Genomic DNA, 18771 nt, shown 5'->3' on the forward strand with positions numbered 1-18771 from the left:
AATTATATGACCTGCATTACATGTGTGCTTTACATGTGGCAATTGTTTTATAAATAGTTCTTATGTTTTTCATGCCATTAGAGCCTGGGAATCTTACTTTGCTGAGTAGATTCTCCATAAATACTTGCTGATTTGTTAACACTCACTGCTATATTATGTTTACGAATCTTATTCTGTTGTGTTTTTATCATCTTAGGCTCGGCTATAATTTTTTTAACACTTGCCAGTAGAAACCTGCCAGTACAAGGACTTACGTGTTCCCCTACCTATTTCCATACCACAGGCCAATTTGCCAGACATGTGCTTGTTAAATTTGGGAGTTCTAAAAGTGTAGGAGTTGAGAGGAAAAGGCTCTGGGTTAAGGAGTTCTTGGATTTAGGATAGTTTTTTCTTCTCTAAGTTTTGAGCATGTGTTCCCGAGGAAGAGTTTGCTGTCTTAGGTTTCTCGCTTTAGAAATAAGATTCTTTTTTGCATGGATATAACAAAATAAATTTGGGCCAGCAAGAGAGCTCATCTTGTAAAGTGCTTGCTGCTGGGCCTGATGTCTGGAGTTTGAGCTCCAGGACCCGTATGGTAGACTCAGAGAGACAGCTCCCATATGTTGTCCTGGCTCCCACCCGTGTGCTGTGGTGCATGCACACATACACACAAATAATTAAAATATTCACATTGTGCCAAGAACAGTGTGATGTGCTATATCATATTCCAACTTTATTTTTAACTCAAGTTATTAATTAGACCAGGGGTCTGTTTTTCAGTTGAAGAGATTAAATAGTCTGTTCATTTTTTGAGGCAAGGGTCTCACTCTGTAGGCCAGTCCATCTTGGAACTCACTTTGTAGTCCAGGCAGGCCTTGAACTTGTGGCGATTCTCCTGCCTCTTCAGAGCACTGGGATTACAGCAGTTAGCCACCGTGCCCACCTCATTGTATATTTTTTAAAATTAATTTTATTTTATACGCATACATGCGGGTGTTTTGCCTGTGTGTATGTCTGTGTGAAGGTCTCAGATCCTCAGGAACTCGAGTTATAGACAGTTGTGAGCTGCCATGTGGTTGATGAGAATTGAACCATAGTCCTCTGGAAGAGCAGCCGGTGCTCTTGACCTCTGAGCCTTCTCTCCAGCCCCTCATTGTGGGTTTTTTTTTTTAATTTTTTAAAAATTTATTTTTATGTTATGTTCATTGGTGTTTTGCCATGGGTGTCAGGTCTCCTGGAACTGGAATTACAGACAGTAGTGAGCTTCCCTGTGGGTGCTGGGAATTGAACCTGGGTCCTCTGGAAGAGCAGTAAGTGCTCTTAACCACTGAGCCATCTCTCCAGCCCCTCATGTGTATTCTTAATCCAACAAATAATTAAGTATGTTAGCTTTCACTTAATTGTGAAAAGCTTTATAGAGTCTTAGTTCAAACTAATTTTCTCAGCTACAATGAAAATAAGAAAAGTTTGATGTTTAAAAAAAAATCCTGGGTACTTTGAGATGGCTCAATGAGTGACCTGAGTGCCCAGCACTCACATGGTGGGAGGAAGAGCCCGCTCCCATTGGTTGTCCTCTGACCTCCACTGACATACCACGACACCACCCTTGACAATGAATACACGGACATTTTTAGACATTTTTGTCTAACCAAGTTTTAACATATTATTGAACCCCTACTTTGTTCTAAAGACTAATATCTTTCAATGTTTCTCACCCTCGATAAGCAAAATTTGACTTTTAGTGTGAATGTATAGACGTCAGAAAGTTTTTTTTAAATAATTTTTATATGTATTTCTAGATAATGTACTTACTCGTGTTTAGTACTTTAGTTGATTTCTGCTACATATAAATATAGCATGCTTTTAATTAATTCAAATTTAAAATGTAGGGCAGGGAGATGGCTTGGTGGGTAAAGATACTTGCTACCAACGTTGACGCATTGAGATTAAGGCCAAGGACCTACTTGAGAGAAGGAAAGAACTGACTCCCCCAAGCTGTCCTGTGGCCTTCAAATGCATGTAGGCATATGCACATACACTAAATAAACGTAATTAAAGAATTTTAGATGTAGCTTAGCTGTTTTATAGTAGCGTCCATTTTACTTAAATTCTTTAGAAAATAGGATTCCAGGCTGGACAGTGGTGGCGCACTGCTCTTGGGAGGCAGAGGTAGGCAGATCTTTGTGAGTTCAAAGTCAGCCTGGTCTACAGAGCAAGTTCCAGGATAGGTCCTACAGCTACAGAGAAACCCTCCTGTCTTGAAAAATCAAACCCCGTCCCCCAGAAAAAGAGTTTAGGCGGGCAGTGGTGGTACACGCCTTTAATCCCAGCACTCGGGAGGCAGAGGCAGGCAGATCTTCTGTGACTTCGAGGCCAGCCAGCCTGGTCTACAAGAGCTAGCTCCAGGACAGGCTCCAAAGCTACAGAGAAACCCTATCTCAAAAAACGAAAAAAAGAAAAAAAAAAAGAAAGAAAGAAAAAAAATAGGATTCCATGAAAAAAATGTTTACATACCTTTGAATAGTTCTTGGGGAAAGATAAAGTACACTTTGCTTTACCAGTCTTTATTAAACAATATATCCTAAATAAATTTTGAATTCTTGTGATTATTAATGTTCATTATATTTTACTCTTACTCTAGAGTGATACATTTAGGGACTCTGGAGTGTTTTACTTATTTTTTTAAGCTCTTATATAAGACAAGATTGCTTTGCTTTTCAAATATGAATGCTTACTTTTTACGATTCTTTGTTAAACTGCAGCTTATCGTATTCTAGCATGCTTGCCTCAGAGCTCTCTTTTCCTCTAAACTCAGTACTTCTGGGCTGCTATTGCTTAAAAACGACTGACCTTACTTTAACAGTCTGCCTATGACAAGAGGAAAGGAAGTCTAAATGAGGATCTATGGGACAGGCTTGACATTATACTTGGATTTACATTATATATTTGACATTTGACTTGGATTTGACATTATACATATTACACAGGGATTTCAAACTTTATTTGTCCAAGATTCAACTTCATTCTTTCTCCCAGCCTAAGCCTATTCCTCCTGTAGTCTTCCCCATCTCAGCTAATACCTCCTGATCCCTCTGCCCTGGCCGTTATCCTTGAGTGTTAGACTCTGACACTCCCACTGCTGTCCTGGTTCAGGCTACTATCACCCTTGACCTGGGTTTGTACTACAGTTCTCTGACTGGTGACGCTTCCATTTATGCCTCCAGCAGATCTCTCCTCAGTACAGTAGCCATAGGCAGACAGGGTGATGTATATCTATAATTCTAGCACTCAGAAGGTAGAGGCAGAAGAATGATAAGTTTGAGGCTAGCCTGGACTATCTAGTGAGACTTGTCTCAAAAATACATACACACTTAACATACATACATATACCATATACATACATTGTCTTAGTCACTGTTATATTGCTATGAAGAGACACCATGATCAAGGCAACTCTTAAAAAGAAAGTATTTAATTGGGCAGTTGCTTATGGGTTCAGAGACTTCATTCATTATCATCGTGGCGGGGAGCATGGAGCTGGACAGTAGACAGGAGCTGCATTCTGGTCTGTAGAATGAGATGCTGGGTCTTGCTGTGGGCTTTTGAAACCTCCACACCAAATACCTTTTCTATGTCTGTTGAGATAATTATGTAATTTCTGTCATAAGTCTGCTTTTGTGTTGTATCATATTATTGGTTTGCTTATGTTACTCTGTTGAATATATCCTAGAGTTCTTGAAAGCTTTGGTCATTCTCAATTTTTTTTCTTTCTGTATAATCGGGATGGATCATTGTCTCCACCTGGTCCTCCATTCTTGGTATTCTTTTCTTTGCTCAGTCATGTCTTTTGAAGGTGCTTTCCACAATGCTTTTTATTTAGTTAACTCATTCCCAGAATTTCTACTTAGTTTCCTTGAAGAATTTTTCCCTTTAATTTTTAATTTTTATTTTATCCTCCAAATAACTGACCATTACATCTGCTTTGATACTTTTTGTGCTGTGGTTAGGTCCTGAATTAATTTCCTTATTGCCTCATTCTCCTGTTTGAGTCTCCATGTGACCATTGATTTTCGTATGTGTGTCTGTCTGTCTGTCTGTCTACCAGAAATCAATGTCTGGTGTTTCTCAATCACTTGTTCACCTTATTTTTTGAGACAAGATCTCTCACTGAAACTAGAAATCACTACCTGGCTACTCTAGCTACTCAGCAAGTCAATTCCCGTCTCTGACTCTCCTGTGCTGAGTTCAGAGTCATGCTGCCATACCTTATACTTTCCGTGAGCTCTGAACCCAGGTTTCCATGCTTGCAGAAGTATTTTACCGGATGACCCTTCTCCCTTGCCCCTTGTTGATGCTATATAAAAGCAGGAATCTGAAATTGTTTTCTGGCATTTCAGCGATCTCATTCAACTTGATTTCCTATGTTTGAGGAATAGTGGACTCGTGAAAGTGTCATAGGGGCTTGTAATCTCATATTTTTTTCTTTCTTTTTTGTGTGTTGGTTGGAGTAGTCTTCCAGCTTTTTATTTTCCCCTTTATCTTACTCTTTCTGTTTCTTTTCTAAGACTTTCTGGTAAATTATATTCATGGGATTCATGTTTCCGACCTATTCAGTGGGGAAGCCAATTGAATTAACACAACCTGGTCTGACAGCAGCTGTGATGTTGATCTGTCACAGAAGATGCTCATCCTGAGAAGGCTCAGAAACAGTGATGGCACTGATGGGGGAAGTGTAGTCATAGATTTTTATAGCTAAGATTATGAATAGGTTGTAAAATGAGGAAGTAATAGAAAAGAGAAAAGCAGAAGAATTACATATCATTGAGAAAGAAAGTATATGGGTCAGGGGTATGGGGAATAGTAAGAAAATAATACATAGTAGGTATGGAAAAAAAATGATAAAAGCCTGTTCAGACCAGAAAGGTGATTAACCAACAACCAAATATAGGTAAAATAAAGAATAATGTTGAGCACTAAAATGGAACTGGAGGTTATTAGGACCATGATTATTTCTGATTCCCAGTTGGGATGAATGTAGTTTCTCTTTCCCATCTGATGTCTTCTGTAGCAGTCTCTGCAGGTTGAGGGAAGACTGGTAGTCTCTCTCAGTCATTCAAACAGGTTGGTGTTCCTTGCTGGGAAGGGTTCCATGTGGAGGCTGGGGGGAGGCCTAGTGGGGACTTCTATTCTGCCAGAGACTCTATTGCTACTCCACCAGTTAGTTACAGCTTGCCATCTCTAGTGTTCGAGGGAGCAGAGGTTCTTTCCATGCTTGGGGTTCCTGAGGTTGAGGCCTAGGATAACCTGTGGTTACCTTTGCTGTGCCCAAGGAGAAGACAGCAAGTTCAGCAGCGTTCTTGCTGCTGCCTGTCTCGGACAGGCCTGGTGAGGAATTTCCTTCAGGCTGTTCTTCAGAGCTCTGCTGGAGAGTCTCCGCACAGGCTCCTCTGCTACACTTCTGCCTCCACTCCCACAGCCTGTGTCGCCCAGGCCGTCTCTCTGCTCACTGCTCACCGTGTCAGCCCCTGATCCTATCTCCTCTCCAGTTCACTACTGTGTTCACAGGAAAGAGCTCCCCCCTGGCTGCTGCTCTGCAGAGGTCTCATCTTAGTCTTGATTCTTTTTGCTTTGGCTCTTATAAAAAGTGGGTTGTTTTTACCCTGGCTCCTTTCTATCACTGGGTGGCACAGAGGAAGCTGCTAATCCACCATCTTACCTGGAAATCCTACTTTTTATTAATAGTTGTATCAAATCTGTAGTTTTGTTGGCTTTTTTTAGTGAGTTTTAAAAACTTAACATAAATAATACATTAAGAGCAAAATGTTCTTTCCTGTATTTTCTTTGTAGATACACTCTGTGCGGTTCTAGAAAGAGACACATTAAGTATTCGAGAAAGTCGACTTTTTGGAGCTATTGTACGTTGGGCAGAAGCAGAATGCCAGAGGCAGCAATTGCCTGTGACGTTTGGAAACAAACAGAAAGTTCTAGGAAAAGCGCTTTCCTTAATCCGGTTCCCACTGATGACAATTGAGGAATTTGCAGCAGGTAAGGCTGTACCTTCACTAATTTGAAACTATTTTCAAAGCAGAATAGAAAGTATGACTTAATAAGTACTAGTTTCATTTGTATCTTAGTTTCATTTTATATAGTTTTATTTAATTATCATAAGAACTATTTAAGATAACATCCACATTTTAGAGCTTAGAGGAGTGAACTAGAAAAGATAATTGCCTTTCCCAAGGTTATAGGGACAAATCTTTTTGCCCTTTATGGGTGCTACTTCTGATTAAAATGAGACAGACTTAATACTGAATTTCAGGTGTGACTAGCACTCACTTGGTGGTTCCCAATCCCAAAGGACCTGATGCCCTCTTCTGTCCTCTTTGGGCACCAGGGATGCACATGATACATAGATAATAGATGCAGACAAAACAGTCATGGAATAAAATAATAAAATTATAAACATCATATACATGTCATTTGTCCATTTGAATATTTCTGTTGAGTGTAGCAGAGTAGAACTACTAAGTTGAGAATGAGTGTGTGTAGCACTAGTCTATCCAAAATGAAAGAACAAAGCTCTTCTAACATGGAGGAGCAGAGCTAAGTTCAGTCTGATTCTGCACGTGACAGTCTTAACACTTTGTGCTGTTATTGTGGCAGTCTATTTTCTATAGCTGTGATTGAAAACTATGACCAAAAGCAACTTGTGGGGAAAGGGTTTATTTCATTTTAAACCCTGGAGTGCTTCCCAGCAAATATACAGTATTGGGTGTAACCTACAGCAGTAGCAACAAAAACCCAACTTAATTTTGTGGTAAAGCTTTCTTTTCAGAGCTGTGGTTAGAGATATTTGTTTTAATTTTCAAGTATTTGAAGATTCTATTTTTATTTTTTCTTAAAATTTATATTCCAGTATAGTTAGAAAATTCTGTGTCATCTCAGTCCTTAGAAACTTATTGACTTATTTTATATCCCAACATGTTCAGTTTTAATAAATAACCATATACTAAGATGAATGTATTCTTAGTTGTTGAGTGCAGAAAAATCTGATGAGTTCTGTGCTTGCTTAACAGCTTGAATAATCCCATATCTACAAAATAAATATTCTAAAAATAGTCTCCAAAATTTGTATCTATCTACTGTCTCCTTTTGTCTTGTCAGTTACTGAGAGAAATAGGTTCAAGTTTTTGGTTTTGGTTGCAAATAGGTCCCCATTTGGTTCCATAAATCTTTTCTTTGTATATTTTAAGATTCTATCAGTAGGTACAGTAAATTTTGTATTTAATTACTTTTACTGGATTTATTCTTTATCTTTATGATACATCCCGCTTTAAATCTAGTAAAGCTTTTTTTTTACATCTTTGACACTTACGTAGTTTTACAATCTTTTTAAAAAGTTTTTTGTATTCTATGTTTTCTAAAGATTCAATTTGATTATTTTAATTATGTGTGTGTGAGAGAGAGAGAGGTATATGTATGAGTGTGGCTGCCCAAAGAGGCCAAGGTGTTGGATCCCCTTGGAGCTGGAATCAAACTGGGTCTCTACAAGAATAGTTAAGTGCTATTACTTATTAAGTTGTTTTTCTAGACCTGTATTCTATATTTTTCCCATTCTTTTAATTAGGTTTTTTATTATCTTTGCTATCAGTTATGTTCCTGTAAACTGTATTTTTAAGGTATCCAATTCTACAAGCATTATCTTTTACTTGGAATATTTGATGTACATTTAATAGGTCATTGATAAATGTAAATTTACGCTTAAAAGGTTATTGGTACATTTGATTTACATTTAATAGGCACATTTGATTGACATGTGATAGGTCATTGGGATATTTGAGTTACCATCTTGCTACTTATTCTTGACTCAGCTCTGGTTTGTGGTAGATTTTGTTTGTTTGCTTTCTCTTTCTCCTCATTTTCTTTAGAAATAACCAAGTGATTTCTGGTATTTTGTTTTCTTCTATTTGCTTGTTAAACATTCTCTTAGTAGTTTCTAGTGAAAAGTAAGAGAAGTTGAGCAATTTTAAAGAGAAATAGTATTTTTTTACTATTTAGTGGATTACTTGATAATACACAAATGCTTCCTTATGAAATTTTAAAGTTAGATCTTAAAAATTAAAACTTTCCAATTAAAATTCCCCATGCAGTACAAAAGATACTTAACCCTCTTCAGTGTTTGTTACCATTTCATGTGTTTTAACTCTATATTTTAAAGCCCATAAGATGTTGTTATCTTAAAATCAGTAGTCATTTAGATCCTGTCAGTTCATCCTCTCTGGTGATTGATGTGCTTCTATCGGATCGTCCATCACACTGGGCAGTTAGCATCCTTACAGCAGGTGAGCTGTCAGATTCTCTTAGCTCTTCTTTCCGTGTGTCCGTCTGTAAACATCTTTTCCTACTTTCAGTTTTTGAGGAATACAACCTCAGTCTAGCAGTTATTGTTCTGTTATGTAGATGTGGTCCTGTTTCCTTTTGGCTTCCGTTATTTCCCTTGGCCGGTCTTATTTTTCCTCATTTTACTATAGAAGGATACGTACCTTTTCTCTGACACTTCTAGGATTCTACAGTATCTTTACTTTCTCAATAGGTTGTTGATGATGTATTAGAGACATGATTTTACACAATGGACATTAATTTTTTGATTTACCGCTGTTTTTGATTTAGCGCATGCTATTTTACCTTCCTTAAGCTTTTACATGTTCTTCATCACCTGAAGACTTTCTTTTTTTCCCTTTTCCTCCCCTTCCCTCCCTGAGACAGGTTTTTTTCTGTGTAGCTCTGGCTGCCTCTGGCACTTGCTTTGTAGACTAGGCTGGCTTCGCACTCAGAGATCTGCCTGCCTCTGCTCTTCTGCTCTTGAGTGCTGGGATTAAAGGTGTGCCACAACTACCCAGTGAGGACTTTCTTTTCAGATAAGGAAAATTCTCTTGCTATAGGCTTGACATGCATTTTTAACCTGAAAAGGGTGTGTGTGTGTGTGTGTGTGTGTGTGTGTGTGTGTGTGTGTGTATGTTGTAATGTTATGCACAAATATGTAGAGGCCAGAGGTAGCCTTGAGTGTTTTTCCTTAGGAACTGTCCACATGGCTTTTCTTTTTGAGACAGTCTCTCACTTAGACTCTGCCTGGCTTTACCTCCCAGTGCTGGAATTGCAAGTATGTACCACCATCCCTGACTTCTTACATGGGTGCTGGGGTTCAGCCTTACAGACTGAGGCGTCTCCTCGCCCTTATCTGGAGGAAATTTCCATCTTCATCTCTTGTTTCATCATACGTAGGTTCAGTTCTGTTTTTTTAGTACTCTCCTTCACTCCTTCCCTCTCTGTCAGCAGCTCTTTCTGATTGCTTTATAGTCTTTCCTTATCCAGAGATTACAGTAAAGCTTGCATCATGTATGTCAAGCCAATATATTTTGTCATTTTATATGTGATTCTTAAATTTATTTATTTATTTATTTGAATCAGGATCTCACTATATAGCTACTGTGACTGGGAAATTGCTATATAGAGTATGCTGACCCTGAACTTACAGAAATTCAGCTGCCTCTGCATCCCAAGTTCTGGGATGTATCCCCACACCTGGCTCTCATACAGAATTTTTTTTAAAATTCTGGGTTTTAAAATCAGTAGACTTCTTATTCCAAATTTCCTAGTATTTTGAAGATTCTTACTCCACTGTTTCTACTGGCTTTGCAAGGGATCTCCTGGCCTCTTTTATGAGGGAGCACTATTAGTTCTGGTAAGTTTAAAGGATTTGGCATTTTTCTCCAATAAGAAAAAGTGAATTGGGAAATTGTGCTGTGTAGTTTTCTATTTCCATAGCTTTCCCAACCACAGTTCTCACCTTGTGCTCGCTTTTCTATCCCAGGAAGAAAGCTTTAGTCCCTGTCTGTGTGGGCAGAAATGTCCCTTGTTCAGATTCTAGTGTTGGACAGGTAGGAAGTGGGAGGTGAAGGGTTCCAGGTACCTGCCTGTCCTGGAGACGATTTGCCACAGAGAGCATGTTCCTTCTGTTGGCTGGAGGAAGTGCTGCTCAGAAGAGAAGACAGAAAATGATTTCTGTTATGATGGAGTTCCATCTAAGTCTTCACATACCTTAACACATTCTTCCAGGTTAGTTTTGAAGATTGATCAAAACTTCAAATCTATGCTAAAATTTTATATGCTAAGTTTATTTTGTATCTCTGCAGGTCCTGCTCAGTCTGGAATTTTGTCAGACCGTGAAGTGGTAAACCTCTTTCTTCATTTCACTGTCAACCCTAAACCCCGAGTAGAATACATTGACCGACCGCGATGCTGCCTCCGAGGAAAGGAGTGCTGCATCAATAGATTCCAGCAAGTGGAGAGCCGCTGGGGCTACAGTGGGACAAGCGACAGAATCAGGTATCTGCCGGAGTGTGGACTGGGCACGTGCGGGAGGGCGGCAGTTAGTGCTTAGCCTTTCTTTAGCCTCCTCGTCGTGTGAGAGGCAGTTAGCCAATATTTCATTCTATAGTTTGCTTAATACAGGATGAGGCCAAAGGTGCACACAAAGAAAAAATAACTGCTCTTAGGAAATAAGAGTAGGAACAAGTGATTTAAGTATTTAGTCAAAGTAAATAGAAAATGAATATAGAAAGAGCACTAGAGAAATTAAATAGACAAATGAAGAACGGAGTGAGTTAATACTGATGAATACATAATCTGTTTTCCTTAAAAGATCAATAGGACAAACCGTCCTAGAAGAAGCAATTCTTCAAATTCCTATTTAGAAATCAAAATGTGACTATCATATGCTAAAATTATTACTTTAATTCTGGGTTTACTCTGTGCTTATAAATTGAACATCTTGATGGAATGGATCATTTTATAGGCAAATATAAATTATCAGAATTGACCGGAGAAGAAAGCCTGAGTAGACCAGTTACCTGGGAGGAGTTAAGTTGTCAGAGAACTGTCATTCACAGAGTTCACAGGTGAGTTTGTGTCAGAGGTTCCTGGAGCACCGAGAGAAGGAAACACCACGTGGTCAGTTCCTAAAGGAAGAGACACGCAGTCTGGACCCTCACCATAGGGTGCAGAGGGAATTGTACAGCCCGCTCTGCCCTGACAGGGCAGCGCTATGAGAACAGATAGAGTGCATTTGGAGTGTGAAGAAGTAGCTCGGTGATCTGTTAATATAGCTCATCACTGTGGGAGACTAAAGAACACAGTGGCTCCTATAGACAGCCAGACTCCGGAGGTGGTAGGGGTGCCACTGATAAAATTTTACCTTTGTACATGGTGATAACTGTTAATAGTTTAAGTCTAGAAAACATTTCACTAACAATGATTGACCACTGAAGAGAAATTAAGAATTGAAACTCTAGCTAGAGATACCCACCTTGCTAGGTTTCGGCAGTCATCAATGCAGTCATAAATTGGAGCCCCATGTAATCAGAAAGGAAGAGACCTATTAATTCTGGATGTACCTTAGTACATAGCTCTAGGAAACTCAGTTTTTCTATAATATATAAATATATAATATAAAATACTGTTTTATACACACACACACACATATATATAATTTTTTATTTTATTTTCCCTAAGACAGGACATCTCTGTAACAGGTCTTTACTGTCTTGAAACTCACTCTGTAGGCCAGGCTAGCCCCAAACTCACAGAGATCCATCTTTCTCTGCCTCCTGAGTGCTGGGATAAAGGCATGCACCACCACTGCCTTTTGTTCTTCTTCCTTTACTGACTTGAAATGAAATTCATATTGTCATGCTTAGGAGATAAATGGTCTGTCTGTAATGCAAAGGAGAAATAAATACAGCTGGTAATAAAAGTGTAAAGTAAAACAATGCAGCCGACAGGAAGGTTCATACTTCAGTACACAGACTTTTGGGAGGACGCTAGCAGGCAAACCAAAGTGTACAGCTCAATGTGTATGTGCTCATACATGTGTCGGCTACAAAGCATGCACATGTTAATGCCTTACATTCCAGAAGTTGACAAAAGTTGAGTCACTTCTCTGTATTCATATTTCCATATCTGAACTTACCTAGTGGCTGAAAGCTGTTTCGAATTCTAAAATCTTTGCTTAGATTTTTTTAGTCCTTTTCTGCCAGAGACTTTATTTGCATGTTCCCAAGCAAGCTGAAGCTCAGCTTTCCTGTGGAGCTGGACCAGGAAAGGACAGTGTGTGCAGTGCAGGAGACTGCTCTGGGCTGCAGCAGCTCTTAGTGGGGCAGCCTTGGTCAAGTCACCGGATGCCTGAACTCCAATTGCTCTTTTGTAAAATGAAGATAACAGTGTAGGATGTGTCGTTCATGGGATTTAAGTGGGAGGTAGATAGGCGTGTCTGTGTGTGTCTTCACATATGACATATGCATGTTTGGGTATAAATTTGTGTGTCTATGAATATCTGTATAATTACCAATGGCAACAATGAATACGTAAGTTTTATTTATTTATATGGTACTTGCCGTTTATGGAAATCACTAAAATATCTTTGGCTTTTAAATAAAATATGATTACAGCTTACAGTCACAACAAAAAGTTTCATTTAATGAATTCTTGGAGTCTTGGTTCTGTTCTGTACATCACAGGAATTGTAGTGTCTCTGGCTCCTGTACCTGAACCTTAGGGTGAAGAGAACCTAACAAAAAGCCTATTAGAACTAATAAAAGAATAATTGCTGCTTTAAAATGTGAATTTGAGATTATTCTTACCATTATTATAAACCCTGTTAAAATAAAAGCCCTCAGTTACAGAAATAAACAGTGGTCACAGTGTGCAGTGACGTAAATATACTTAATGCCACTTACTGTACACTTAATGATGAACGTGGTATAGTTTATATGTGTATTACCTCAATAAGAAACACAAGACTTTAAATGTAAAACAATGAGATATATTGAGTAAATAACATTTTAAGTACATATTTTACTATATTGTAGTGATATGTTTCTATATTGTAGTTATATATTTATTATGTTGAACGTTACTACAACAGAGTAGGATTAAACTTCAAAATGGTTCTTCTGTGTAGATCTAGAGAACCTCCCCTGAAATCACACTTTACTAAGGATGAATTAGCCTCTTAAAGTGTGTATTTTAGAAAGTTCCTTTCAGAAGTCCCATGTTTTTGGTAGAGGAATGGCCTCACAAAATATAAAGTTAATCTGGAAGAATAAATTCTATTTTACCAAAGGGAGGAGCAGCTCAAATACGAAAAAGAACGCTGAGTCTCTAAGGAGTGTTATATGGACCCCACTATAGAGGTCAGAGCCATGAGGCCAGGTGAGCATTTAGAACGGAATAAAAGAGGGAAGGATTGGCCACTGGAGTTGGATCCTTACTGATTCCCTGCAGTATTTATATAAATTAAAGTTTTAACATTAAACAAAAATGAAACTTTGAACATACTACAACAGATGAGGATGATGGGGGCCTCTCAGCCTAGAACAGATCATTGTTTGGTAAAGAATTTTATGTCCCAAGCCATGAAGTTTAAAGATAAATGACAAATGGGGGACTCTTTGAAGCAGTTTGACAAATACCATAAAGCTTGAGAGTGTGCCTTTGAGTTTCCTCAGCACTGCTCCTGGGAATTGAGTCTAAGGAAATGATGGGAGCTCTGAAACAGTTTTGCTATGAATCATATATTATCATATAATGAAGAACTGCAATAAGCTAGATTATCCAAGTACATGTCACTTCTTCCCTTGAAGATGGTTCGATAGTTAGGCTACATGAGTTATCTTAAGAGCCTATGGAGGAGGTGTGATCTAGGTTATATAGATAGGGCAAAGGTCATCTGGGTTATTAGCCGCCTTCAGTCTGGTTGTGGCAGCTTGGAGGAGCCCCTCCTCATAGTAATAATACAAAGGTCACCTGGAGTATTAAATGTCTCCAGTTCTGCTTGTGGAGCTTGCTGTATCCGGGTCCTGCAGATAGTGCATGGACCACCTAGGCTAGTAGCCACCTCTAATCCCAGCCTTCTGGGCAGAAAGCAGGTTATACATCTTTCTCCTTGAAAAGACAACCCTGAATGAATATTTCCTAGTGCTCTGGGAGCACAACTGCCTATGTATGACCTTTGTGTTCCCAGCACCTTCTTTCTCCCTCTGTGTTGTCCGGACGGTCTTGATCTTGCGAGCACAAGGTTTCCTCCTGCTTTGACTTCCTGGTAACCTCAACGTGAAAGTTGTTGCAGCCATGCCTGGCTAAAGCTTGTTTCACTGACTACAGAAACTGGGGAGAATAAAAATAGATAGTTCACTAATGTGTCGGGCTGCTGTGCTATTTAAAGGAGGTGAGTTATAGTAAGCAGTGGAGCTGCGGGCTCAGTGCATGTGCAAGTACTCAGGAAACTGTCGTGGTGTGCCAGGAGTAGTAATAGTGATTGGAACTGCAAATGCTGAGATTACAGGTTACCTGTAATCATTGTGTGTAACAGTCTTTTCAGTTGCTTTGTAGGTAATATCTTTTTTACACATATAATAAATGAAGTAAGATAGATCAGTATTTCTTGACTATTGTGACCAAACTAGACTTGCTAATTATTTTCTGGAGCCTTTGTGAGTTGGTGCCTGTCTCCCCATCTACCACCAACTGTTAGCTTAGTGCATTTACAGCTCTTCCCACAATATAGAGTCAGTATTTGTCCCTCTCTTCTTGTTTATCACTGTCTCCCATATGGCAGAGACGGAAACTGTGCCTTGTTCGCCATTGTTTCCTGACCAACCACACAGACTGAATATGCTAGGCCCTTGGTATGTGTTCACTGAGCTGACAGAAATTAATGACTAAAATGGTCATGAGGGAGATTTGGATGAGGGCAGCACAGAGCCAGCCACTGTAATAAGAGCAGGTATTCAGGTTACAATCCTCTGACTGTACAGAACAAATCCTGCTTGAGGTTCTCTTCCATTCACATTAGGATTTGTGGGCAGTGAAGATGACATTTTCAAAAGTGTCTTTTATGATAATTTTCCTTTTGTAACTAAAATCCAGATACCACTTTTTAAAAGCTATAATCTTCAAAATATGAACACTTAGAGAATTTTTTATGTTATTTTGTAATGGGATCCTTTCTCGTAGGTTCACAGTTAACAGAAGAATCTCTGTAGTTGGATTTGGTTTGTATGGATCTATTCATGGGCCCACGGATTATCAAGTGAACATACAGGTATGCCCAGCCCTGTTATGAAGATTGCGTTCTGTTCCTTACTGCCCAGCTTTTTTTATTTGTTTTAAAAGGCAGCCACTACTTAGCCACTGCCATTAAATAGTTCCCGTCTGGGTACAAGGGTCTAAAAATAAGGAGACAGAATGATGGATTTTCATGTGAAATTTCTTGATGTTTCATCTCAGTGTTGACCAGTATTTAAAAATGTTTAGATACCCTCCATGAAGTCCATCCAGAGTCCACCTAACCAGTTATGTTACCAAGTTACAAGAGCCATTTTAACCACTGTAGTAAAGCCTCGTTTTTCTGGGCAACTTCTCCTAATACCATGTGTCTACCAGCTGAGATATGGTTCCTAACATACCGTAATGCCAAGTCCTATAAATGAATGTTTCCTTAAAATTAGTGTGTGAGTGTGTGGGGCGGGTAGTGGTAGGTACATGTATGTGCTGGTCTGTGCAGGTGGGTGTGAGTGCACATAAAGGTCAGAGGTTGAAGTTGCAAATAATTCCAGAATCACTCTCTATCTTGTTTCTTTTGTTTCGTTTCTAGACAGGGTTTCTCTGTGTAGTCCTGGCTGTCCTAGAACTAGCTCTGTAGACCAGGCTGACCTTGAACTTAAAGAAATCCATGTGTTTGTGCCTCCTGAATGCTGGGATTAAAGCATGGACCACCACCCCTAGCACTCTCTGTCCTCTTATTTGAGACAGTCTCTCACTTCACCTAGAGCTCACTAATTTAACTAGGCTGACTGTCCTGTGAGCTCCAGGGATCCTCTTGTCTCTGTCCCCACCTCTCCTCACCATCTCTGGGGTTGCAGATGTGTGCTATTGCACCCAGCCTTTATGTAACTGCTAGGGATCTTAACTCAGAACTTCGTGCTTGTGCTGCAGATACTCTGCCCAGCACTAAAGCCATTTTCCTAGTACTTTAAGCTTTAGTAGAACCATATAGGGGACTTTTTCTTTTTTTAAGTATTTATTTTATTTTGTGTGCATACACCTGAGGGTATGTATGTCCTGTATATGCAAGATCAGAGGAGGCATTGATTCTCTTGGAAATCAGAGTTAGACAGTTGTGAGTTGCTGTGTGGGTGCTGGAACCTGAACCTAGTCTTCTGCAGGGGCATCTTCCAGTCTTGAGAGCTTTTCTTAGTACCTGTACTGGGTCATCATCCCAGAAACTTGTCACATAGAAAGGATAGTCTAGTGTAGCAGACAGAGATGGCTTCTTTTTTAAAATGTGAAAGTTCATCTTTATATGCCTGTTTGTTTTTTGTTTGTTTGTTTGTTTTTATTTATTTTTGAGATCCACTTTACCTTTCACCCTAAATAAGAGCCTTGTGTATCTCAAGACAGTACTTTGGCTCAGATGAAAATACCAGAGACTTGTGTGGTAGAAAAAGGATTTGATAACTTGCAACATTTTTGAAAGTTATCCATGTCTCTCCACTGCCTCTAGCTACATGGACCACCATTAAGGAAAGATAGATCCTTGGGACTATAGCAGTTCTATCACTCAAAGACCCACCCACACCCCCTTCAATCTCAGCTCTCCAAATCCCATGGGACAGCAGTATTGAAGCAACAAGTACGTGGAGCACGAATAATAAAAACCCAGAGACAGATATTGGGGTTCAAGCTGAAGATCAGAAAAGTAAAGGAGCCAAGGCACTGGAGAGTTTTTACCTCTACCAAGGCTCAAAGGGGCAATCCTATCCTTGGTGTGACTGCAGACTGCAATGCTCTCTACCAAACCTCAGCTGCCTTATATACCTCTCTCTGCCTAGCCATATCACTCCTGTCTCCACCTCCCTAATGCTGAGATTAAAGGCATGTGACTCCTGAGTGCCCGGAACACCTTTGTGTGAGCTCTGTTTCTCCTTTTAGATGATTCAGTCTTGTATAGCCCAGAGTGGCCTTGAGTCCTGGGATTAAAGGTGTGTGCCACCACTCCCTGCCCTCTAGAAGTTTAGCACTCTAATCTTCAGGCAAGCTTTATTTATTAAAACACAAATAAAATATTATAAGTATATAAATTGATGGCAATTGATACAAGAAGGTGTTGAAAATACATCCATATGCTAATAATGGCACCTTGTTGTAGTGTAATGGTATTTTCTAGAGATTTTAATTTTATAGTTAACCTTTTATTGAGCTAATAGATACTTAAAAGGTATATTCACTGAGCATGGGGTGCACACCTTTAATTCCAGTCTTGGAGTGTTCCAGGCCAGCCAGAGCTACATAGTGAGACCTTATGTTTAAAGGGAGGCAGGGTGAGTTATATTAGTAAATCACACATATGGCTCAGCTGTCACAGACTGTACACATCTGTGTAGCCACTGCCTAGCTACACCTGGTACTCTTCCTTCCCCTCTCCTGCAGAGAACCTTAGCTTTAGGTGACTCTTGCCCATTTTAGTACTGTTTCCTAGACCGTTGGCAGGAAGGCAGGCTTGTGAGGGCACTGTCCCATGTATGGAAGCCCTCCTAGTAATTGGTAGGCTCTGCCTTGAGCTTTTCAAGCCGTCCTCTTTAACAGAAGCGGTTTCCTCTCTGTCCAGCTTCTTTATCATCTGAACTGGCGCTGCCTGCATATTTCATTTCCTCTATTGGCTGACTCTCCTGGAGGGTGTCTCATATATTGCTTAGAACTAATAATATAGGAGCTAATTTAAATTATTCACAGACATGGCAGTACATTTGGGGCATTTTAATTTCAATAAATACTGAGGCTGAAAATGTCAAGAGATTATCCTATGAATAAGACATGGGCTAAACATGGAGAAAGATTTTTTTCCCCTCTCCACTCCTCCGCAGATAGAGTTCACATCTCCACTCCTCCGCAGATAGGGTTTCTCTGTACAGTCCTGGCTGCCATGGAACTCACTTTGTAGACCAGGCTGGCCTCAAACACAGAGAGATCACCTATGTCTGCCTCCCAATGCTAAAATTAAAGGCATGCACTGCCATGCCCGACTCAAGTCCACATTCTAAAGTTCACATACCAAACTGTGTTTTGTATGGAGCCCCTCTTCTGCAGCCAAGCCCCCACAGCTTGATGCCTTCCCCACCCTTCCTGTGATGCATGAGTTAAAGAGCTATTTTCTGACCATTGAATGCTTTAAAAAGGCATCTTTGATAATTAGAGATAAGTGGAGAAAAATTAGAACATGGAAAGTTTACACTCTGGGTCACAGCTTCTAAAGCTTCGCATTCTTTCTGCAAGACTATTACAGTTTAACTTAGATGTCACTTCTCTTTAAAAACCATAGATCATTGAATACGAGAAAAAACAAACCCTGGGACAGAATGATACTGGATTCAGTTGTGACGGCACTGCTAACACATTCAGGGTCATGTTCAAAGAACCTATAGAGATCCTGCCCAACGTGTGCTACACGGCATGCGCAACACTCAAGGTAAGAGGCGCCTGGACTCACGTGTGGCTCCTGCCTTCCATGCTTTACAGAGCCCCTGGTAGGGGAGCCTCTTAGAAACGGGGAGGGGAAAGCGGAGCGAAGACACTCCACGGCTTTAAGTGCTGTCCAGCACTGCACTATTCCAAGAGAACAATTCTTCCTAAGGACTGCCCCTTTGTTTAAAGAAATTGAACTTTCCACACAAGAGA

The 18771-nt window shown here is 39.7% G+C and overlaps 1 protein-coding gene across 1 annotated transcript in view; it reads left to right on the forward strand.

Moving 5' to 3' along the window:
• Btbd1 (BTB domain containing 1) overlaps positions 1-18771 on the forward strand; it is a 31877-nt gene that overhangs the window by 11170 nt on the left and 1936 nt on the right. Inside the window, exons 4-7 of the mRNA XM_085683054.2 lie at positions 5827-6024; positions 10173-10365; positions 15052-15139; positions 18416-18562. Of these exons, the coding sequence (XP_085539180.1) occupies positions 5827-6024; positions 10173-10365; positions 15052-15139; positions 18416-18562 (626 nt within the window). The remainder of the gene's footprint in view (positions 1-5826; positions 6025-10172; positions 10366-15051; positions 15140-18415; positions 18563-18771) is intronic.

The sequence above is a fragment of the Myodes glareolus genome, chromosome 24 (genome assembly GCF_982192425.1).
Source record: "Myodes glareolus chromosome 24, mMyoGla1.1, whole genome shotgun sequence".
NCBI lineage: Eukaryota > Metazoa > Chordata > Mammalia > Rodentia > Cricetidae > Myodes > Myodes glareolus.